At 38.4% G+C, this 25,394-nt stretch overlaps 1 protein-coding gene across 1 annotated transcript in view; it reads left to right on the top strand.

Moving 5' to 3' along the window:
• Positions 1–445: 445 nt before the first annotated feature.
• SDK1 (sidekick cell adhesion molecule 1) overlaps positions 446–25,394 on the top strand; it is a 1,163,851-nt gene continuing 1,138,902 nt past the window's right edge. Inside the window, 2 exon segments of the mRNA XM_078152930.1 lie at positions 446–531; positions 2,442–3,157. Coding sequence (XP_078009056.1) covers positions 2,695–3,157 — 463 coding nt within the window. The 5' untranslated portion in view covers positions 446–531; positions 2,442–2,694.

The raw sequence follows: 25,394 nt of genomic DNA on the forward strand, positions 1-25,394 counted from the left end.
GCCAGGCCGTCGCCAAGCAGCCAAAAACCCTCGTGCCTTAGCCAGGGCGCCCGGCGGGCGGTGCAGTCCCCACCGCGGGTCCCTAGGGGGCGTAGTAGGCGCGGAAAGAGGCCTGGGGACCCAGGAGGGAGGGCGCAAAATTCCACGCGGGCGGGCCCCCGATAGTTTGAAAACAACCGAGGGGGGTCGGGATCGGGGCCGGGGCAGGAGGGAGGGGGGAGTAGCGGAGGGAAGAACAGGACACGCCAGAGCCATCTCGGCTCCTCCAATCAGCTCCGGGCTGAGGGCGGCGCGTGTGACCGGGCTGTGAATGGGAAGCGGCGGCGGCGGCGGCGGCGGGTGAGTGTTGGCCGCGCTCTCGCGGCGGCGGCGGCGGCGGCGGCGGCAGCGGCTGGAGGGCGGACGGGCTGGCGGGCGGAGGCGCCTCTGCTCCGTCCCACTTTTCTTCGGGGACAGCGCCGCGGAAGGAACCGGGCGCCGGGGGGTGGGTGATGAGGCAGCTCCCCCGGACCCTCCGCGGGCACTCCGTTGGTGCGTCCCGAAGGCCGGGAAGGGAGGGAGGGAGAGGGACCCCCCACCTCCATGCCCAGCCGAGGGGATGCTCCCTAGTGCGCCCCCTCCCACCTCCAGCTGATAGGCAGAGGGGGACCCTCGGACGCCCTCTACTCCTCCGCCACTCGTGGCCTCTAGGGATGTCCGAGGAGTCTGGGGCGGCTGTGTGTGGGGGGGTCCGAACAGTTCGTGGGGTGACTTGTGAAGCGCGAGCACACGCACTCCCCGCCCCGCACCCCAGCATTCTCACCCTCTCTCTCAGGACGCCCCTCCAGCATTCTAAACTCCCTTACCCCAGCAGTCCCCTCTCCCCAGCATTGTTCCCCTCTCTCTAGCATTCTTACCCTCCTAACCCCAGGTATCCCCTTTCCCCAACATTCTCACCTTCTTCCCCACTAACCGCCTCTACTCCCCAGCATTCTTACTCTTCTCACCCTAGGAGTCTCCTTTCCCCAGTATTCTCACCTCTCCCCCCGGGAAGCCCCCATTCTTAATCCCCTAACCCCAACAGTCCCCCTTTTCTCAACATTCTCCCCATCTACTCCTAGGATCCCCCTCTCCTAAGCGTTATTACTCCCCTCCCGCAAGCAGTCCCCTTTCCCCAGACCCCTCCCACTAAGTACTCCTTTCCCCAGCATTCTTTACCCCCTGCCCCAAGTCCAGAATACTCTCCCGAGTATTCTCATCCTCTCCCCCAAGAAGCCCTCTCTCCTCAGCATTCTTACCTCCCTCACCCCAGCAGTCTCCTTTCCTCAGCATTCTCACCCTCTCCTTCCGAGTACCCTCCTTCCCAGCATTCTTACCCCCCCTTACCCTAGCAGTCCCCTTTCTTCAGCAACCCGCCTTATCCCAATCAGTCCCCTCTCCCCAGCATTCTCACACTCTCCCTCCAGACTCTCCCTTTCCCCAGCCTTCTTACCCCCCTCATATCTGCAGTCCCCTTTCCCTAGCATATTCACTCATCACCCCAGCGTCCCCCCTCCCCGGTATCCTCGCTCTCCCCACCTCAGAAGGTCCGCTACCCTGATTGTACCCCCGCCCTCAGCATTCTTATTCTCTTCCCCACCATACCCCGCAAGTCATGGAGTCTTTCGCTACAGACAGACCCCCCCCATCTCCCCTCCCGCGCCAGCTGCTGGAAGGAGTCTTGGGCTGGGGGGGGGTGTCCCTCACCTCCTCAATTTCCTCCTCTTTCTTCACCCCCCCTTCACTGTCCTCAGCTTCCTCACTCTCTGTCCTCACCCACACCTCCCTTTTGAACGTTGGGTGCTCTCGACTATCCTCCCCAACTGCCTGTAAGAGTTCAGGCGATTTCCCCTCAGATCTGTGTTCCCTCCCCTCCCCTCCCCTCCCCTCTCATTTCTCTATTACCCAGCCCTAAACCCTTGTCTCTGAAACGTTCCCCTCTCGCCCTTCCCTACCAGTGCAAACCTTCCCTCTTCCTCTCCTCTAGCCTCTCCTGCACACCCACCCACACCCATCCCCACCCGCAGTGGCTTCTTCTTAGTCCACCTCTTTCCCCTCAAGCTGCCCTCTCTATCATCACACACCGCACCTGGCCACCCTCCCTGCCGGGCCGGTTGCAACCGAAGCAAGGACTAAGCCACTTACCTGCCCGAGACAACCCTTTTCATCTCCTATCCTCCTCTGCCTGCTCCCAGTACAGATCAGAGCTTTTTTGTATCCTAGGAAAGCGGGTACACTTGCATATTTCTGGGTGCGTGTATCTAAGAGGTTGGAGGATGTTTGGAGACTCCCCTATCTACTATCCAGCTAATTTTGCAGTGGTCTGAAGTAAACCGTCCCTACAGGAGGTTGAGTGCTTCCTTCCCTTTTTTTCTATTTGTTTTTTTTTCCCCCAAGTGGTAAAAGAATGTAATATTTCACAGGGAATTGAAATCTGGAAACTACCATGATCAGTGAAAATCTAATGGGAATATAGTTTTCGTCCTCTTTGCGGTATATGAAAGGTACTCTCTGGCTTGCCGTCTTCAGTTGCTGGCTGGGTAGAATGGAACAATCTCGTGTTTGTTACAGTGCTGCGATGAAGGACCCAGATTTACCGAAATACTAGCCAGTGTCAGTAAACTTGCACTATCTCAGCCTGTGTGGAAGGCATTGGATGTGACAAGGCAGAGAAACATGTGTTTCACATTTCTGACTGGTTGTTTTGGTGCAATCAATACTTCTACAAGATACATTGATTTAGATGGAGATTATAATACAGCCATGCACGCGGAGTATTGCCTTCGGGTTGCATGCCAAGTGAGCACAAACCACCCGGTCCTTGCCTCCTATGAACAAGAGAAGCCAGTATCCCCCAAACTTCAGCACCGGAGCAACAGGAATGCAAGTTGCCACTTAACCAAAGAAAGCCCAGCCTCACAGTGGGCTGGGAAGGATGATGATGAAAACGTGCATTCGGATCTGAAGGCAGTCAGGGAGGATATAATGATTGGAAGAGAGGTCGGAGGAGAGATTATGGCACGAAGGAATAGCTGGAGAAAACAAATGATAAAGTTCAACTTATGTTTCTTTTTCTTCTGTCGTGGATGGTGGGCGTTTCTCTTGCTTCAGCTCCACATGTTTCAAGCATTGGCACAAGGTAGGACCCAGAGATGTTTTGTTCATATACACATGTTTTGTCCTGTCTCCTTAGAAATTAAGAAATGCTGGTTTAGAAGGATTAGTTTTTTGCATTAAAGAATTAACTGGAATAGGATTTGTGATCAATAAGTATTTTCTGCATGGTAATGAAAATGCCTGTAAATTCTTTTCAGTATATTGCAGCTAGCTCCAAGCCCAGTTCCCTTCCTTGTCTTCCTTTCTTTTTTCTACCATCTTTTTCTTTGAGGAATCATTGCTTTATTAATAAAATACTCATCAGCTTTACCTATCTCTAAAGTTGGGCGAAAAGAATAATGGAGCCTATTTGTGGGGACAAAGGGTTAACTTTAGACTGTGTTTTAATGAAAGGATCAGAGCAGAGAGAAGTCAAGAAAAAAGGCACACATAATCCGAAGTAGAACTAACTTAGACATGTAAAAAACCTTTTAGAATTGAGAATTGGTAGGTGAGCTTGGATTTTATTATCATTCACTTTCTTTTTTGGAATTGCCAGGGAACATTTAACTGTTTCAAAATTGTAATTGATTCATACCTAGGTTTTTTTCCATGCCAGAGACTCTTCCATGCAACTGAGTCTCTAAATGGTGGATGACAAGCCACCAATAGACAGAAACTATGAAGTGTCACTCACTTTAAATTTCAGTTATTTTCATCTCTTTTCTCTCTCCTTCCTCCCTCCACTTCCTCAGTTCTCCTAAATTGTTGAATTCATTTGGATGTGTAACAGAGTAAGTGTTAAGACTGGTTGTACAAAAGTTTAAATGGAGTTCTCACTTTGTTGTTGATTTTTGGCCCCTATGTTACTTTTACTTGTGCTTGAACACAATAGTGGTTTCTAAAGTTCGGAAAGATGATCTGGTGACTTGAAATGCTAAAGTTAATGAATATTTATAATATATTTTTTTATTGTGAAATACTTATTCTAAATCAAGAACATACTCTATTCCATTTAACATCCTATTTCATTAAAGTTCAATGGCCTTTTAAAAAACAAATCAAAATCTTCAACACCACCTCTTTAAAAAAAATAATGTAGCTATTTTCCTTTTAGCCATTTTGGAGAAACTTAACTAAATACTCACTGACAATTTTGTGGAATATCATAGGAAAGAACTCTGTGTGTAATCTATTTTAGATGACTATATATGGAAGGAGGGTATCATTAAGCTTCTGTTGATCTTCAGTGTTTATGGAATTTATATAATTATATGAAATCTACCATTTTTAAGGATTTTTTAATTCAGGAGGAAAAACTATTCTCTATTTTAATAATGAGTTTCTCATTCTTAATCTGCTCCTCTTTTAGGTATCATCATTTTTCTGTAAACTACTTCTAAGGTCTTTGTAAATGAATGATTTTATTGTTTTGTTAAATGAAAACAGAAATGGCTGTATTGCTGGTACTATACTGCTTATTAATTGTATTTGGAAGTTTTAAATGTCACTGTGCTTTTTTGTTGTTTGGCTTAGTTTGAGAACATTTAAAAGTGGTTCTATATTTTTAAATTGTCAGAAGACATAGGCTTAAGTAAAAAGTGTCTGAATCAGTTTAATTAATACTTCTTTTGTTTTTCCATTTGTTTTCTGGTTAACTTGTAGCTTTCACCTTTCTTTGTGATCAGTAAATATGATACTCCTGAAGGTTTATATGTAAGTTTAAATAATGGGGATGAGTCAGCCAATGCTTTATTTTGCATATGTTATAGAAATGGCAACTTTTTTTTTTATCAATTTCATCTATGCATAGGAATTTATAGGACTACTAACTTATATTTTTATAACTAAAAATGCTAATGAAAAGATAACATGTCTTTTAAGCAACAGAAGCAACACTTACATTTTGTGGAAAGAACTTATTCCTCATATTCAACAAAAACATTTGCAACTGTTTTACATTATATGGTTTATAAAAGTGTGCTGGTCTTTTAGAGAATAGAACTTCAAATAGGTTGTCACAAATTTTAAATTCATTGACAGGTTGCTGTTCTCTGCTCTCTGAAATGTGTGATATATCCATCATTTTTTATATCATATTGAAAATTCATATTACAGGGGAGATGTCACTATTTGACAAAAGCTCATGTATCTTGAAAATGAAAATTCTGGTGCTGCTATAGAGATTTCTGATGGGATGATGAGTTGGTCATATACGCAGGAGTGTTACATGACATTTTCTTGAATCTTTTATCAGATAAAATACAGCATTCTAAGTGGAAAACTTATGACTACGTTAGAGTCTAGTCATAAGTACTATTTTACTTCTGTGTAACTAGACAAAGGTTTTACTAATTTATTTTGAATTTCTTGAAATACTTCTTCACTTTCTCATGACACATTTGGAAAAAAAATCAAACAACTAGCAAAAATTACATGTTTAAAACTGAAATTATGACTAGTTTGTGCTAAGTGAATCCTTTGTGTGAACAGTTTTATCTAGGAAAACTTTCAAATCTAACTTTAGAAACTGTTTTTATACCTAGTACTATTATTTCTAAATTTTATCTCATGAATAATTTATTATCTGATAAATTTATATATGTTTATTTGTGAATTTTTTTTTAAGCCTTGTGACATTGTAATTGAGATAAAAATATTTTATTCAAAATGAAAGCGACTGCATGTATTTTACTAGCTTTGTCCACTGAGGAGCTAGAGCTCAACTTTTGGAAGTGGGACTTCTGGACTGAGAGATAGTTGAGAGATGCCTATGAGATCTTTTGGCCTGTTAACAAGCATATTATTTCTGACACCATTTTGTAGATGCCTATGCCTACTATGGAGTCAGAAGAAACCATAAAATATATTTCAGGACTATACTGAATATTAGAGTAAGGGTAGTTGTATCAGTTACTGACTCTTTAGAGTCCAACATTGGCGTATTGTCACACTCATGCCACATTGGTAATCATTGGTATTCATTAGAAAAGGAAAGATAAAGTAACTAATGTGGTTAAATAAGAGGAAAAGATGCAATTTTTTTTATGTTTAATTACTTATAGAACTTTAGCAATATGGTACTGGGCAACTAGGTGGTGCAGTGGACAATGTGACAGCCCTGCAGTCAGGAAGACCTGAGTTCAAATGTGGACTCAGATAGTAGCCATAGGACCCCAGGCAAGTCACTTAATCCTATTTGCCTCAGTTTCCTCATCTATAAAATGAGCCAGAGGAGGAAATGGCAAACTAAGAAAACTTTGCCAAGAAAATTCCAAATAGAGTCATGAAGAGTTGAACACAGCTGAAAAATCATGATATGGCCTGAATACTATAATCTGATATTTAAGGCAACTTTATATTTTGAAGAAGAGAAATTTTTAAAATTCCAACAATGTACAATTAAAGGAAGCACCAAATTGTTGAATATTTGTATTACCAAAAATCCTTATTCACAAATGTCATCTGGATCTCTGTTTTCATTTCCTTCCTAGCTACTACCTGATTTCCCCTGTTGCTAAGTATTGAGTTTAAAAGGGATAGTCAGGGACATCTCTGGGCAGGTTGTATGAATGGAACAGAGAGGTTTCTTTAACCTGGTAATATTGCAGAGAAGGAACAATGTTTCATGGAGAGGATGGTGAACTGGAAGATTGGGAGTCCTACTCAGTTAGGTTGAGATGAAGTTGTGAAAAAGTTTAGAGCTTTTTAGAGACCTGTGGGATCAGGAGGAAAGGAGAGAAAATGAAATTCAGGATAATGTGTTGAAAATTTTCAGGAGCACCAGTAATCACTGTGAAGGGAGAACATTAACTGTAAGAACAGATGTTGCTTCAGGAAATTTTTGTTCATTTCTTTTTTAAAAAATTTTATTTGTTTTATTCTGAACTTAGAAACAAAATAAGCATTTCCATAATATAGTAAAATAGAAAAAAAGATGATTGCACATGAAACTGCAAATCTAATACACAACTTGCTAATCCTTTTAAATATATAATAAAGTTATTATGCAATTTTCTTTTTTCTTCTTCTCCTACTCCTCTCTCCCCAGAGATGGCTGCCATTGGACACAAATATGTATGTTTAGGTAGAATCATTTTATACATACTTCTATTTATCAGTTCTTTAAAAAATATTGTTTCTATTTGACCCTGCCCTTAGAGTTTATAATCTAGTAGGAATTATAAAACACATAGATAACCATAATACAGATTTGAATATAGTAAGTATGTAAAAGGAATCAAAGTGCTATAAAGGTAAATGGTGTGTGTGTGTGTGTGTGTGTGTGTGTGTGTGTGTGTGTGTGTGTGTGTGTGTGTGGAGAGAGACAGAGACAGAGAATTTTAAGAAATTTTTGTTATTGGCAAGTTACTGTATCTATGATGGAATCTCTGGGCAGGAGGCACTTGAATTTGGTTTTAACTTTTTTTTTTTAGTTCCACTTCTCTGCTTTTTCTTCCTAATTCAGTTCTTTATTGCTAGAGCGGGTAATTTGTTGCCATCACCATGATTGGACACTAGGGGTACGCTAACATTTACTCAACATGTGGAAGATTTCTATAACATGGTACTAAGAAGTGATAGAAGGTTTTAAAAAAGAGCTTTTGTCAAGGTAAAACATGAAAGAAAAAAGCATGAAAAGGAAAGGTTACAGAATCCAGTTTTCTGAATTAAGTACCAAGCTAAATTAATCTGAATATCTAAGGTAGCTGGATTTGCTTGCTATGACTTTAGATGTGGGTGAATCATCAGTTGGAATTATACACTGTTAGTTAGGAGGGCTGTTTGGGTCCAGATGATCCAATGTCTTACCTTGTTTAAGAATCCCCTGCCTTCATCTTCTCTGTCAAGTAATTATCAAATTTCTGCTTGAACATTTTCAGTTACTGGGAACTCACAACTTCTCAAAGCAATCCATTTCATGAAGTTTTCAGCTGCTCTAATTTCTGGAGAGTTATCTATTAGCTTCTCTACAACTTTGATTCATTGGTCTTAGTTCTGACCTTTGGAGTTACATAAGTAGTCTAATCTACCTGATGCCTTCCAGAGTGGTATGGAAAATAAAGAGAATAGCAGGAATCTCCACCTCGAGGGACGTCAGAAGAAATTGTAGGGTACAGCTGGGCCACATAGCTGGACAAAAAAACATGCACTCTACCCATAATCAAACAGAGTCTTGCACCTTGCTCTGAATTCTGCTTTTACTCTGCTTCAAGCCCTTTCATATTGGTACCTTTTCAGCAACTTTTTGTCCTGGAGAGCTGCCTTGGGGCACTGAAAAATTAAGTGTCTTGATTAAAGTTACACAATCGGTATGTATCAGAGGTAGGACTTGGGCCCAGTTTTTTCTGACCACATTGCCTCTCATTATGGAATTAGCTAAAATTCCCAATGCTTTTAAAAATGACTGCTACTAAGTCATTCCTGTAGACACTCATGAACTTTAATAATGATAATTTTTGGCTCATTGTACCAGTTTTTTGATATTTTTTAATCATGATTTTGTCATCCAACGTATTACCTATCCCTTGCAATTTTCTCATGTGTAAATTTGATAGGCTTGACATTTATCATCATATAAAGTCATTAATAAAAATGTCGAATAAGGGGAAAAGGTGAAGACAGTTCCATGGCAGGCCACTGAAGACTTCCTTCCAACTTGATATCAGTCTATTGATAAATGTTCTTTGGGTTTTATCATTCAACCAGCTATAAATTGACCTATTGGCACTAATATGAGGACTATATTTCTTTATCTCCTGCAAGGAATCTCATAAAAGACTATCAGATGTTTTGTTTAAATACAAATAGACTCTTGGAGGCTAGGATCTCCTGCTATAGCTATTTTATGTGACAAGGGATGTTGTAGTTCAGGTGTGTTCACACAGGTGGCAGATAGCTAAGCACGTAAGTATTCTTTGTATAGTAGGTAAGTGTCTTTTAAATTCCCTGTCTTGACCACATTGGTAGCCCCAGATGGATAAAAACCCTTTATCTGTCTTACTGCTTTGACATCCTGCCCTTTCCAATTTGTCCTTTATAGTGATGCCTATATCATTTTTCTAAAGCATTTATTTAGTCTTTCCATTGCTACCTGGGCTCACCTCTCAGAGAGACTAGGAATGAAAAAAAAAGCCTTTGACTGTCTTTTTGTTTATTTGATTTTTTTTAATCGATATGTTTTTCCCCCATCATTTTCATTTCTGAAAATATTTCTCTCCTGTTTTCTTCTCCTTCCTTTTCATCCCTCACATTATTCAAACTGCTTCCTCCTTCACTCTAGTCTTGGATAAAGAGATAGCCATTCTCCTAGACAAGGTCAACTCTTTTACTTTCACCCTTGTTCCCATCCTCCCCTCTGGATTTCTCCAGCAAATTGTCACCATTCTTATCTTTTTTCTCTCTTAAGTTCAATCTCATTCTGTTTACTGGCTCCTTCCCTCTTGCCTACAAATATATCTGTGTTTCCCCAATTCTAAAACAAAGGAAAAAAAACCCCTGACTTGATCCTCCTAGCATTGTTAGCTGCTGTCTTGTATTTCTCTTCCCCTTAATGGCTAAGCTCCTTTTGCAAGCTGTCTACACTTGGTGCTTCTACTCTTTTCTTTCTCTATTAGAAACCTTCTGTAATCTATCTTCTTTATAATATTTTTTTATAATGTTTTTTTAATTTTATTTTTAGGCAATTGGGGTTAAGTGACTTGCCCAGGGTCACACAGCTAGTAAGTGTCAAGTGTTCGGTCTGAGGCCGATTTGAACTCAGGTCCTCCTGACTTCAGGGGTGGTGCTCTATCTACTGTGCCACCTAGCTGCCCCTGTAATCTGTCTTATCATTCAACTGAACCTATCCTATCTAAAGTTACCAATGGTCTTTTAACTGATTAATTTAATGGTCTTTTCTCAATCCTGATGCTTCTTCATTTCTCTTCAGTGTTTGATGTTATCAATTATTCCTCCTCCTGGATACTCTCTCCTCTGTAGGTTTTCATGAAATGGCTCTCTCCTGGTTCTTCCATGTTTCACTACTCCTCAGACTTCTTTGATAGTTCCTTTTCCATGCCATTTCCATACCATGGGTGTTACCCAAGACTCTGTCCAGGGTGCTCTTCTTTTTCTCCTCTACAATATCTCACTTAATCTTATCATTTTCCATAGATTCAATTATCTTCTCTATCCAGCCCTTGTTTTTCTCCTGAGCTACAATACATAACCATAACCATAATCATAACCATGACCATGAACATAACCATGCCTTTTGGACATCTTGAACTAGATGTCTTATAAATATTTCAGACTCTTTTTTGGACATCTCGTTATGTCCAAAATAGAACTCATTTTCTGTTCCCCAGATTCTCCCCCCTTCTGAACTTCCCTATCACTCTTGAAGGTACCAAGATTATCCTAGTCACCTAGGCCTGTAATATCAATGCCATCCTCAGCATCTCACTCTTTTTCACCCCACATATCCAATCAGTTTCTAAAACTTGTAATTTCTACCTTCATTATATCTCTCATATATGCTCTCTACTCTCACATGCCCTTTGACAGGCTCTTATCATCTCTCATCTCAACTATTATTATTGCTGTATAACTGTTCTTCCTCCCACAAGTCTCTTCCCACTCCAGCCCCCCAGCTTCCAAAGTGATTTTTCAAAAGTGTACGTCTGACCATGTCAACTCCTTCCTTTTGCGTTCAGCCTACCTTTATCTTCATTACCTCCAGAATAAAATGGAAACTCCTCTTTTTTTGGCATTGGCTTCCTTCTTCCTTTCTAGTCTCATTACACTTTATTGTAATCCATACTCTATGGCCTACATTATGATACTCTATCTCAAATCTCTGCTCCTTTCCCCTGGCTGGCTCCTTTACCTGCCCCTTTATTTCCACATCTTAGTTTTCCTAGCTTCATTCAAGACTTAGCTTAAATGCCATTTTTTTTGCAGGACTTCATTTCCAGTTCTCCTAGCTATTAGTACCTTTTATCTTCTGAAATTATCTTCCATCTACTCTGTAGATATCTTGTATATACCTAGTTAGATGGGGAAATTCAGAAGCTACTGCATGAAGAATGAGAACTCTAACAGGGTCTACCAAGGATAGTTCATCTATCTCTAAAAAGCAGTGTTTAATGCCATCAAAAGTAAAGTGCAAGCAAAGCTCAGAAAGATGCAAGGTGCTTGGCTCAGTAAAAAGGCAGATAAAATTCAGTTTTATGCTGATTGTAACAATCCAGTGTTTTTATGATACCTTGAAGGCTATTTATGGGCCAAAGACCTTGGGTGTATTTCAGCTACTTAGTACTGATGGAGCCCCGTGATCAGTGATAAGGGCATGATCCTATAGAGATAGGCCAAACACTTCCATAGCGCCCTCAACAGACTGTCATCAATCAATGCTGAAGCCCCTGACCATTTACTTCATATTGAAATCAATCTCTCTCTAGCCAAACTCCCAATTGAAGATGAAGTTTTGAATGCCATATGGCTCCTCTCATGTGGCAAACTACTTGATGCTGATTCTATTCCAGCACAAATCAACAAGGAGGGGGTCTACTGCTTATACAAAAGCTGACTGAAATCTTCTGGGTTATATGACAAGAGAAGGTTATCCTCCAGGAGTTCAAGGATGCCTCTATTGCCCATCTATATTAACGAAAAGGAAATAGGTCATCCTATGACATAGGCATTGTCAGCAAGATTCTTGCTAGAGTCTCCTTTAATTGACTGATTCTTCATATTAACTTTGCCATTATAATGTGAATTCCTTGAGGACAGGGGATTATTTTTGCCTTTCTTTGCATGCTTAGCTCTTAGCACTGTGCCTGGCACATAGTAAATTCTTAATCAAAGTGATTTTCCTAAAATGCAAATATGATCATGTCACCGTCCTATTCAATAAACTCCAGTGGCTCCCTAAAATCTCCAGGATCAGATCTAAGATCTTGTGTTTCACTTTTAAAGATCTTTGTAACTTGGCCCCTTCCTACCTTTCTAGTTTTCTTAGACCCTACTCATCTCAATATACTCTGCAACCCAGTGACACTGGCTTCCTTGCTATTTCTCATAGAAGTCATTCCATCTCCTGACCTAGTACACTTTCACTGGCCATTCCCCATGCCTGACATTCTAGCCATCTTCAAATCTGCTTTCTAACTTCCATGACTTCTTTCAAGTTGTAGCTAAAATCCCTCTTTCTTCAAGAAGTCTTTCTTGATTCTCCCTTAATGCTAGTATCTTTCCTATGAGATTATCTGCATTTTATTTTGTATATATGTTGTTTGTACATAGTTCTTTGCATGGAATCTTTCTTGTTAATCTGTGAGCTCTTTGAGAGCATGGAATGTTTTTGTCTTTCTTTGTATCTCCAGCACTTAGCTAGTACATGGTAGGTGCCTACTAAGTGCTTTTGACTTTACTTAAATGCATGTTGACTGACTGCTTATCAGTAATCTTTTGTGATAAAGAATCAAACCCAGACAGAAAAACAGTAGATTAGTAAAACTAATCAATACATAAACTAAATCTGACACCATATTCAGTGTTCCGCACTTTAATTTCTCACCTCTGTTAAGAAAGGTTCATTTTCTCATCTGTTCTATAAGGCTAAGGGTTGGTCATTAGAATTGCATAGCAATTAGGAAGGAGGGAGATAATTTGGAACTCAAGATTTTAAAAAATGAATCTTAAAATTTTTCACATGTAATTGAGAAATATTTAATAAAATAAAAATATAGTGGAAAAGTATAAAGAAGGGGAAAAGCAAAAAGAAGGATTGCATAGCATTAAGTTTTGTATTTTTGCTTTTGTTGTTATTTCCGTTTATGTTGTTGTAATCATTGTTTTTCTGGTTCTGCTTACTTAACTGTATCAGTTCATATAAATCATCTTGTAGTTCTTTGAATTCTTCACTTTTTTGAGGGTATATTATATTTCATTATATTTTTAAGTACAATTAGAGGTCCATTTATCTGCCAAAATCTGTTTAGCTATTCATAATTGATAATGATCCACTTAGTTTCTATATGTTTGCTACTACAAAAAGTGTTGATATGAATGTTTTTGTGTACAAGTCGTTTCTTTCTATCTTTCACCATCTTGCTGGGCAATCCTAATAGTAGGATCTTGGGATCAAAGGTTATAGTCATTTTAGGTATTTTAAAGCATAGTTTTAAATTGTTTTCCAGAACCAACGGTTCTACCAATTCATAGGTCCTCCAGTCATACATTATTGTGTCTGTTTTTCTTTAATCCTTCCAACATTGGGTATTCTCATCTCAGCAATTTGCTGGGTGTGAGGTGAAACCTTAATCTTTTTGATTTCCATTTTTCTTATTGGTGATTAAGCGTAACCTTTTATATGGTTGTTAATATTTTTGCAATTCTTTTGATAGATGCTTATTCATATCCTTTGACCATTTCTTGACTGGTTCTTGGTCTTAAATAGCTAAACTAGTTTCCCATACATCTTGGATATCTCTACTAGAGAACTTTGATATGAAGATTTATTTCCCCCTCCCATATTTCCCATCTTATGTTAACTGCATTGATTACTTTCTTTTTGGTGTAAATGCTTTTCAATTTCATGAAATCAAAATTACCTACTTTGTGTTTTGTGACTGTATCTAACTTTATTTGAATTTTTTCTCCTATTCAGTTGTGAAAAGTACCAATCTAGTTCTTGTCTGCCTTTTATGATATCACCTTTGATATTTAGGTCGTGTATACATTTTGAGACTATTGTGGTATATGGTAAAAGTTTTTAGTCAAAAAACAAATATCTTTTAAAAATTAAATATATCAATTTTCCTCAACTACATGTAAAAACAATTTTCAACATTCATTTTAAGTATTGAGTGCCAAATTCTCTTCCTCCCTCCCCAGTCCCCTCATTGAGAAGGCAAGCAATTTGATATAGTTTATGCATATGTAATCATACAAAACACATTTCCATATTAGTCCTGTTATAAAAGGAAACATAGACCAAAATAAAAACCCAAGAAAAATAAAGAAAGTAAAGAAAAGCATGCTTCGATCTGTATTCAGAATCCATCAGTTCTTTCTCTGGGAGTGGATAGCATTTTTCATGATAAGTTCTTCAGAGTTGTCTTGAATCATTATATTGCTGAGAATAACTAAGTCATTCACAGTTGATCATCTTAAAATATTGCTGTTACTGTGTACAATGTTGTCCTCTTTCTATTTATTTCACTTTGCATTAGTTCATGTAAGTCTCTCCAGGTTTTTTGAGAGCATCTAGCTAATCATTTCTTATATCATACTAGTATTCCGTCACAAGCATATACCACAAATTGTTCAGCCATTCTCAAATTGGTGGGCATCCCCTCAATTTCCAATTCTTTGCCACCAGAAAAGAGCTGCTATAAACATTTGGGCATAATTCCAAATTGCTCTATGCAATGGTTGAATCAGTTCACAACTCCACCAACAGTGCATTAGTGTCTTAATTCTCCTACATCTCCTCTAACATTTATCATTCTCCTTTTCTCTCCTATTAGCCAATCCAATATGCATGAGGTTAGTACCTCAGTATTGTCTTAATTTGCATTTCTCTAATCAATAGTGATTTGAAGTATTTTCCAGATGGATATAGATAGCTTTGATTACTTCATCTGAAAACCGACTGTTCATTTTTTTTTTTTTGATTACTTTTCAGTTGGGGAATGGCTGTGTTTTGTTTTGTTTTTAATAAATTTGACTCATTCTCTGTATATTTGAGACATGAGGCCTTTATCAGAGAAATTGTCTTCAAAAATTTTTTCAAAGTTATGATTGCTAACTGTATTTCCCTCCATACTATATCCTCCCCTCTTTATTCTATCTCTGTCTTCTTTCACCCTGTCCCTCCTAAAACAAATTTTGCTTCTGAATATTGCCTCCCCCAATATGCCCTCCCTTCTATGAGCACCCCCCTTCTCTTATTCCCTTCCCCTCCTACTTTCATGTAGGGTAGGATAGATTTCTATACCCAAATGAGTGTGTATGTTATTCCTTCTTTGCCTATCCTCTCTTCCCCTCCACTGTAATAGCTCTTTCTTTCCTCTTTTATGTGAGATAATTTGCCCCATTCTACCTCTCCCTTTCCCTTTCTCATAGTACATTCTTCTTTCTCACCCCTTAAAGATATCCTATCATATTTAACTTACACCTGTGCCCTCTGTCTATGTAGAGTCCTAACTGCGCTAATAATGAGAAAGTTCTTATGAGTTACAAATATCATCTTCCCATAAAGGAATATAAGCAATTTAACCTTATGAAGTCCCTTATGATTTCCCTTTCCTGTTTACCTTTTTAATGCTTCTCTTGAGTCTTGTATGTGCAAGTCAGATTTTCTATTCAGCTCTGATCTTTTCTTCAGGAAGGCTTGAAAGTCCTCTATTTCATTGAATGGCCATTTCCCCCTGAAGGATTAAACTTAGTTTTGCTGGGCCAGTGATTCTTGGTTGTAATCCTTGTACCTTTGCCCTCCAGAATATCATATTCCAAGCCTTCTGATCCTTTATTGTAAAAGCTGCTAAATCTTATGTTATCCTGACTGTGGCTTCATGATACTTGAATTGTTTTTTCTGGCTGATTGCAATATTTTCTGCTTGATTTGGGAGCTCTAGAATTTGGGATCGCTTTCAGGAGGTGATTGGTGGATTCTTTCAATTTCTATTTTACCCTCTGGTTCTAGAATATCGGGGCAGTTCTCTTTGATAATTTCTTGAAAGATGATGTGTAGGGGCTTTTTTGATTGTGGCTTTCAGAAAGTTCAATAATTTTAAAATTAGCTTCTGCTTCTGGGAGCCAAGATGGTAGAGTAAAAAGGTAGTCACTCTCACCCTCCCCTATCAGCCTCTGAAAACCCAGAAAATATTGCCTTAGGGGAAAAAAAACCCCTGGAACAGCTGAACTGGAAGAAAGATGGGGAACAAATAGGTCTCCAAGTGCCTCAGCAAAAATAAGTGAAGCAGCACTACAAAGGGCCTCAGGCAGAGAAGCACCCTGCAGCATTCAACTGAAAGGAGCTAAAGAAAACAAGCTAGAGTCTTCCTAAAGTCCCAGCCTTGCTGATTCCAACCCAACACCAGGTAAGCTGTCAGAACATCCTCCAACTGTCAACCAGGAGAAGATCCTGAAGCCCAGGTGGTAGAAGAGGCAAACACCAACACCTGGACCTCTGAGTGCCTCAGTGAGGGTGGGGGAACCAGTGGAAACCAGCTCAGAAAACCACTAGGTGCCTTGGCACTTTACCGCAAAGGAATCTCCCAGTGCATTAGCAGAAATGAGGGAGGTAGCATTGCAAGGGCCCCCAGGCAGATAAACACCCTGCAGCACCCATCTAAAAGGAGCTGATGAAAGCTAAAGGAAAGGAAAAGCAGGCAACCTAGAATTCCCTGAAAGTTCCAGCCTTGCTGATTCCAGCCCAACATGAGGTAAACTGCCAAAACCCTACAGCCTCCAATTGCCAACATAAGAGGCCCCAGCACACAAAGCCAGTGACCAAGACCTAGGCCCAACAAAGAAGCTTGGGTCAGTGCCCTCTGTTCCCCAGCAGCTCAATCTCTTTAAAGGCCATGGAATAAAGAAACCATGAATAAAAAGAAACGTACCATAGATTCATATTATGAAAAGAATTGAAATCAAGACAGAAATTCTGAAGAGGACAACATTGTCAACAAACCCACATCTGCAACATCAAAAGGATATACGAACTGGTCTGAAGCCCAGAAAGCCTTCTTAGAAGAACTCAAGAAGGATTTTAAAAGTCTAATGAGAGAGGTAGAAGGGTCCTTAAAAGATTACAGTTGGCCAATTGGAAAAAAAAGTACACTGAAGAAAACAAATCCCTTAAAAATACAATTGGCCAATTGAAGAAGGAAGTACAAAAACTAACAGAAGAAAACAATCTGTTAAAAACTAGAATTGGACAAATGGAAACTAATGACTCTATGAGAGAGCAAGAATCAGTCAAACAGAAACAAAAAAATGAAAAAAGGGATGAAAACATAAAATACCTCATCGGTAGAACCATCGACCTGGTAAATCGATCCAGGAGAGACAATTTAAAAATCATTGGACTACCTGAAAAATCATGATGAAAAAAAGAGCCTGGACAGTATCTTTCAGGAAATCATAAAGGAAAACTGCCCAGAAGTCCTAGAACCAGAAGGTAAAATAACCATAGAAAGAATACACCACTCATCACCTAGAAAAGATCCCCATTTGACAACACCAAGGAATATAATAGGAAAATTCCAAAATTACCAGATGAAAGAGAAGGTGCTGCAAGCAGCCAGAAAGAAACAATTTAAATATCATGGAACCACAGGATTACACAGGACCTTGCAGCTTCTACATTAAAAGACCACAGGGCATGGAACATGATATTCCATAAGGCAAAGGAGCTTGGATTGCAGCCAAGGATCAACTACCCTGCAAAAATGAGCATGATTTTTCAAGGGGAGATGGATATTCAACAAAACTAGGGGACTTCCAAACCTTCCTCATAAAAAGACCAGAGCTCAACAAAAAATTTGATCTTCAAGTACAAGATTCAAGAAAGACATAAAAAGGTAAATGGGACAGAAAGATACAAAATATTGTTAATAAGGGTGGACTGTTTACATCCCTACAAGGGAAGATGACACTTGCAACTCTTGAGAACTGTATTGTTATTACACCATGTTAAAGGAGTATACATAAAGGGGGTGGATATTAGTTGACTTTGATGTAATGATAAAAAAAATCTAATCAAGTGGGTTAAATGGATCCAAGTAAGTGGATTAGTCTGATCTTAGAAAATGTACTGAGAAAGGAGGCAGAGAAGGGTAAATTACATTACAGGAAAAGACAGAAAATCCTATTACAGCAGAGGGAAAGAAGGGAGGGGGTGAGCATTGTTTGAACCTTGCTCTCATCAGATTTGGCTCAAGAAGGGAATAACATAATCAGTTAGGTATGGAAATCTAACTTGCCCTATGGCAGTAGGAAGGAAAAGGGGAAAGAAAAGGGAAGGGCGATGGGAGGGAGGGAAGAAGCGGTGAGGGTGAAGGGGAAGAGGGGGGAGGGGGATAATAGAAGGGAGGAGAGACTGAAGGAGGTGGTGGTCAAAAGCAAAATACTGGTGAGGGGGGAAAGGGAGAGAGGAGAAAGAAAAGCAAAAACAGGGGGAAAAAGGATGGAGAAAAAGACACAGATAGTAATCATAACTGTGAAAGTTGAATCACTATCTTTTTTTTTCTCTTCTGTTGAGTTGTGTTTCCTCTTTCTGATGGTTGCTCCTATTGGTTTTAATGTTTATTTACAACTTCACTGATGTGAAAACATGTTTAATAGGAATGTAAATGTATAGCCTATATCAGATTGTGCACCATCTTGGGGAGGGGGGGGAGGAAAGGGAAGAAAAATTTTAAACTGAAAACCATATGGAAGTGATTGTTGATAAATCAAAATAAGTTAATAAAATTAAAAAATTTAAAAATTTAAAATTATCTCTCCTGGATCTGTTTTCCAGGTCAGTTGTTTTTCTAATAAGATATTTCACGTTGTCTTCTATTTTTTCATTCTTTTTGCTTTTGTTTTATTGCTTTGTAATGTTTGTGGACTCATTAGATTTCAGTTGTCCAATTTTAATTTTTAAAGAATTATTTTCTTCTGTGAGGTTTTGTATATCCTTTTCCATGTGGCCAGTTCTATTTTTAATCAGTTCTTTTCTTCAGTCAATTTTTGTGCCTATTTTTCCATTTGGCCAATTCTGCTTTTTAAGGCATTCGTTTTTGTACTTTTTGTTTTTATTTTTATTTTTTTACCATTTGGCCTATTCTGTTTTTTAAGACATTATTTTCTTCAGTATTTTTTGTGTCTCTTTTACCAAGTTGTTGACTCATTTTTCATGATTTTCTTGCATCAGTCTCATATCTCTTCCTAATTTTTCCTTTACATCTCTTACTTGATTTTTTAAATTACTTTTTGAGCTCTTCTATGGCCTGAGACAAATTCATGTTTTTCTTGGAGACTTGGGATATAGGAATTTTGACTTTGCAGTGTTCTTCTGAATGTATGTTTTGATTTTCTTTGTCACCATAATAACTCTCTGTGATCAGATTCTTTTCTGTTGTTTGCTCATTTCCCCAGCCTATTTCTTAACTTTTAACTCTTTGGTAAAGTGGGGCTTTGCTTCCAGGGTGGAGGGCACACTGTCCCAAGCCTCTGGAGTTTTGTGCAGGTGTTTCAGATATACTTCTGGGGACCTGTAAGTTTTCAGTTTTTCTAAGGTATTATGATTTAAGAAGAGGTGTATTTACTTCTCTCTTGACCTGTGCTGTGGTCTGCGAGTGACCTCATGTACTCTTTTTTTGCCCTGGAAATGTGACAAGGGTTCCTGCTCCACTGCAGTGTCAAGCTGGGGTGTGCTAGTGCTCTTCCTTGCCCTTGGACTGCCACCCAAAGCTACAACCTGGATCTGAGTATGGGTAAAGTGATAGAGTCCTGCCAAGCTGTTTGACCCCTTTACCATCTGTGGGTTGAGAGCTCTGGAAACAGCCGCTGCAGCTGCTGATTCATTTATTTCCGAGACCTGCTCCTGGCTTGCTGGGGCCTTGTCTGTACTGCGATGGACTGTGCTCCACTCTCACCCCAGTGCGACAGACTTTTCCCGCCAAACTTTGAAGTTGTCTTGGGCTGGAAAGTTATTTCAACCCATCCTTTTGTGGGTTCTGCCACTCTAGGATTTGTTTTAGGGCATTATTTAAAGGTCTTTGTAGGGATTTGGGGTAGAGCTCAGGCAAGTCCCTGCCTTCTCTGCATCATCTTGGCCTCTCATCCCAAAACAAACAAACAAACCCAAATATCTGCTAAATTGTTGTTGAGATTTCCCAGCACTTCTTGTCAAATAGAGAATTTTGAGTTTGAATACTGAGTTACTGAGTGGTATTGTTTCTGGTAAAGACTTCTACTGTTGATGAGTTGGGGGGGGTTGCATCTGTAGTAAATGAAAGCATTTTTCAGGGATCTGAATCGTTTCCTTCTTTTATTCTAACCTTTTCTTATGGTGAAAATCAGTAAAAATGCAGTGGAAGTTGCAGACCAGTAGGACCATGAACCATTTACAAAATTCAGGGGAAGGAGCCTCATGTAGCATAAGCGATGCCTAAGGCATGAATGCCTTCCACAACCTCCCTGACAAGTGGTTATTTCACCTTTCCTTTGAGACTTTGATGATGGGAGGCTCTCTATGTCCTGAGGCTCCCATTCCATTGTTGGACAGCTCTAATTATTTTGCTCCTATTGAGCTGCAATGTCTCTTTAATCTAAACTCACTGGTTCTATATCTGTTCTCTGGGGAGAAATAAAACAAGTTCAGTTCCTTTTACATATGACAACCTTTCAGATATTTGAAGAGTATGGTCTTATTCTTCAAAATATTCTCAATAATGTAGCTCAGAGTATAGACAAACACTAAAGGAGGTCGGGACCATGATTAGGTCATGGAAAAGATTGCAGCTAAGAGAGAAGCTCCTAGAGGTTATAAAGTCCAAATATGATCATGGCATAGCAAGTTTAGTATGGAGAATATTGTAGAGAAAATGAGGTAAGTTGGCTAAGAAAGATATAAATGTTAGTACCAAATATATTCACTAGCTATTGATGATTGGTACTCATTTTGATATTTTCTGATCATTTGTATCTATTTTCAACTTAATCAGGAGGACTTTTACCTTGTATTGCTCCTTTCACTTTCTCATTTATTTAAGTCATTTAAAGGAGTTATTGCTTGATGCTTAAATTTTATGTTTTGCTGTTTTAATAGAAAGGTGTGGAGATGTGTGGTGTTATGAGAAGAGAGCAACCTTATTGAATCTCCTTCCTTATAACCTGAGACCAATGGGCACTACTGTTATCCTGTGGTAACATAGCAAAATTGCAATGAAAATCACAGAGAAGAGGGAATTAAACTCTTAAAGGTTGGAATGATAAAAGCAAATATTAAGTGACATTTTTTTTGTCAGATGGCTACTAAATTACTGAGCTTTCTGGACATAAATGCTCTTCTGGCCTTTGAAAATATACCATAGTGAAAGATTTTAGGGCAGATACATACAAATAACATCATCATTAACATTATGAAAGCTAAAAGAAATGAAGGTAAACATTATGATTGAAAGACTTCCAAAATCATGCAGGAAATCCTTTCAGTTTATGGTAGTTAATATTCTTGGTGTGTGCATTTCTTCTTGCCAGGTCCTATGGCATATACTTTTATGCTTTATCTCCCTAGTTCTCAGCTTCTTTCTAACCCTACAGCTCCTATTCCTGAATAGAATGTTTCTTTAGAACAGAGAGTTTTGTACAGTCAAGATCAGGAAAGGAGAAATGGTTTTGTTTCCATAATCTCAAGGCAAGATTAACTTCTAAGAGTTGGGCTCCCTAGAGCGATACTTGTATAGATTCCTATCCATTCCATATTGGAGATTCTAGTCCATTCTCCAAATTGGAGAGGCAGATATATTGAATTCAATAAAATAAAGCAAAATAAGTCAAAATTTATATACGCTTTTAGGTTTATAAAGTACTTTGCATAAATTATCTAATTTTGATCCTTACAACCCACTGAGGAAGGTACTTGAGATATTACTATCCCCATTTTAAGGATAAGGGAAACTGAGGCTCTAAGAAGTTAAGAGATTGACCCATGCCACACAGCTAGTAAGTGATGCATGGGAAGCAGGATTTGAACCTAGATCTCTCCTGACTCCAAGTTCAGCAGTTTTCCCACTATATTATATTACCTCTGGACACTGGAGGCAGGGAGAACAATCAGACTAATTGAATCTGAGCCCTATGGACTGTTTATGGGACATCTTTAAGCATCTCAGACATTTTTTGTTCTTAATGATTTCCATATCTGAGTGTGAATATATAACAAAGTATAGTATTCTTGAATTTTTACATTCTTGGAGGACATGGCTGTGTCATGAATGGGGCAGATGTTTGGTATTATAATTATTAGGCTTTAAAAAGTTTTATTGATTTTTTTTATTATTTCACAATTATTTTTCACTTTGTCCCCATCCTTACCCTTCTACTACCCTACCATATCTTGTTCATGAAATGGGACTCTTCCTTTTAACAAAGAAAGACAGTTAAGCAAAATCATCTCAAATAGTGCTTCTGGTACTATATGTAACATTATGCCATGGTATTTCCCTGCCTATCCTTTGCTGAGGATAAGGGATCTGCTTCATTATTTCTTCTGTAGGACCGTTATTATTTTTTCAATTAATTTGAATTAAGCTTCATTTTAGAAATGATCCATTGAATTTACATTTTTGCAGTCACTGTGTATATTGCTCCTCTGGTTCTTGTTTCATTCAGAGGCAGCTAGGTGGAGCAGTGGACAGAGGACCAGGCCTGGGGTCAGAAACACTTAGGTTCAGATCCAGCCTCAGATACTTACTAACTGTGTGACTCTTCACTTCTGCCTCAGTGAGGTTGCTAATAATCCCTACTTCCCAGACTTGTGAAGATCAAATGAGATAATAATTGTAAAGTGCTTAGCACAGTGCCTGGTACGTAGTAGACACTATATAAATGTTAGCTACTAATATTTTTACTGTTATTATTGTTGTTATCATTATTCTTCTTCATGAATTTGTGAGTTCATGTTTCTCTTATTTGCCATTTTTTAAATCACACAATAATATTTTACTACAGTCCTCTAGAACAGTTAACTCATCTATTTTTCAATTGATGGGGCATTTTGATTTCAAATCTTATGATAATGATATTAACTAACATTTACGTAGTACTTTATAAATGTTTTCTCATTTGATCCTCATAACAAACCTGGAAGGTAGATGCTAGTATTATTCCCATTTTATGGATGAAGAAACTTAGGCAGACAATGGCAAAGTGATTTGCCCAGGGTCACATAGCTAGTAAACATCAGGCTGGAGTTGAACTTAGGTCTCACTGAGTCCAAGTCCACCATTCTATCCATTGGATTTCCTAACTGCCTTTACTACCATATAAAGTACTGCTATGAGTTTTTTGTATATATCGGAAACTTGTTTCTGTCCTTGACTTCCTTACCATATTTACTCAACAATGGAAACTTAAGATTCAAAAATTATGAACAGTTTAGTAACTTTTCTTGTACAACTCTAGTTTTTATCCAGAAAGATTGGACCAGTCCATCATTCCACTGACATATATTAGTATTAGGCTGCTCAATAACTCCTCCATCATTGATTTATTTCCCTCTTCTCCCCTCCCTAGTTTGCTAGGCATGAGATATAACCTCAATGTTTTTCTGATCTGCATTTCTCTTAGTTATTTGGACTGTGTTTTCACATGGTTGTTGAGATTTTGGATCCCTGTTTTTGAAAACTTTACCCTCAGGTTCATATATTCTTGGATTGTATCTTTGTCTTTCATTAGACTATGGAAATTCTTCTATTCCTACAGATTGGATGCTGATTTAATGCTAAAGTCTCTTGGAAATTAATTTGCTTCCTCTTTTTCTTAGTATTTTTACAATTTCTGAGGGAACTGAGATAGGGCATATCAGAGATCTCAAATTTGCAGAAGGGCCCCCACTCCTGAGTTTATCCAGAATCAAATTAAAATGTAATTGGAAAATATTTAACAAAACAAAAATACAATGCAACATAGATAATGTTACTTTGTGGTTTTCTAAGTAAATATGCCATTGAGAGAGTCTATTTGAGTTTATTGTCACTGCTGTATGCTATTTTCCTTTCCCCTAGGTTTCAGGTATTAAAAAAGAGAATTAAGGTCTTAATGGCAGAGAATTTTTTTAATGGTATTTTAATCCCCCTACCCCCAATTACATGTTAAAACAATTTTTAACATTTAAAAAAAAGTTTTGAGTTCCAAATTTTACTCCTTTCTCCCTTTCTGTCTTCCACCCTCTCTGAGACAGTAAGCAATCTGATATAGGTTATACATGTACAATCATGTAAAATATTGCAATTTTATTCATTTTGTACAAGAAGACTCAAACAAAAAAAAAGGAAAAAAGTATGCTTCAATCTGTATTCTGACAGCATAATTTTTTTTTTCTGGAGGCAGATAGAATGTTTCATCATGATTCCTTTAGGATTGTTTTGGATCATTATATTACTGAGGATAGCTAAGTCATGCACAATTCTTCACTGCTCAATACTGCTCTCACTATGCACAGTGTTCTCCTGGTTCTGCTCATTTCACTTTGCATGAGTTCATGTAAGTCTTTCTAGGTTTTTCTGAAATCATCCTGCTTGTAATATTCCATCACAGTCCCACACCACAGCTTGTTCAGCCATTCTTCAATTGATGGGCATCCCTTTGATTTCCAATTCTTAGTCACCACAAAAAGAGCTGCTATAAATATTTTTGTACAAGTAGCTCCTTTCCCATTAAAAAAAAAAAAACCTCTTTGGGATGCAGAGATAGCAATTGTATTGTTGGATCAAAGGGTATGCAGTTTTATAGACGTTTGGGCATAATTCAAAATTGCTCTTCAGAATGGTTGGATTAGTTCACAATTCTACCAGAAGTGCTTTAGTGTCTCAATTTTCCCATATCCCCTCCAATATTTATCATTTTCCCTTTTTTGTCATATTAGCCAATCTGATAGCTGTGAGGTGGTAACTCAGAGTTGTTTTAATTTGAATTTATCTAATTAATAGTGATTAGAGCATTTTTATATGACTATAGATAGCTTTGATTTCTTCTGAAAACTGCCTGTTCACATCCTTTGACAATTTATCAGTTGTGGAATGACTTGTATTCTTATAAATGCAACTCAGTTCTCTATATATTTGAGAAATGAGGCATTTATCAGAGATACTTGTTGCAAATCACACTTTTCTGCTTTCCTTCTAATTTTGGTTGCATTGATTTTGTTCGTGCAAAAACACTTTAGTTTTAAATAATCAAAATTATCTATTTTATATTTTATAATGCTCTCTATATCTTTTATAGTCCCGAATTCTTCCCTTATCCATAGATTTGACAGGTAAACTATTCCATGCTCTCTTAATTTGCTTATGGTATCACCCTTTATGTGTAAATCATGTACCCATTTTGACCTTATCTTTATAGCAGAGAATTCTAAATGGAGGAGTGACATAAATACTACCATTTAAATAATACTAAGTCTCTGGTTTTGATAGCTCAATCTAGTTTTTATTTTTTACTTTTTTTCATTATTGCTTTCAGTTATTTGTATAATCTATGAAGTTTCTTCTAAAGTTAGGTTGAGTTTGCAGTAC

This window comes from Phascolarctos cinereus, unplaced genomic scaffold (genome assembly GCF_003287225.1).
Source record: "Phascolarctos cinereus isolate Bilbo 61053 unplaced genomic scaffold, phaCin_HiC Scaffold_4;HRSCAF=312, whole genome shotgun sequence".
NCBI classification, from domain to species: Eukaryota; Metazoa; Chordata; class Mammalia; order Diprotodontia; family Phascolarctidae; genus Phascolarctos; species Phascolarctos cinereus.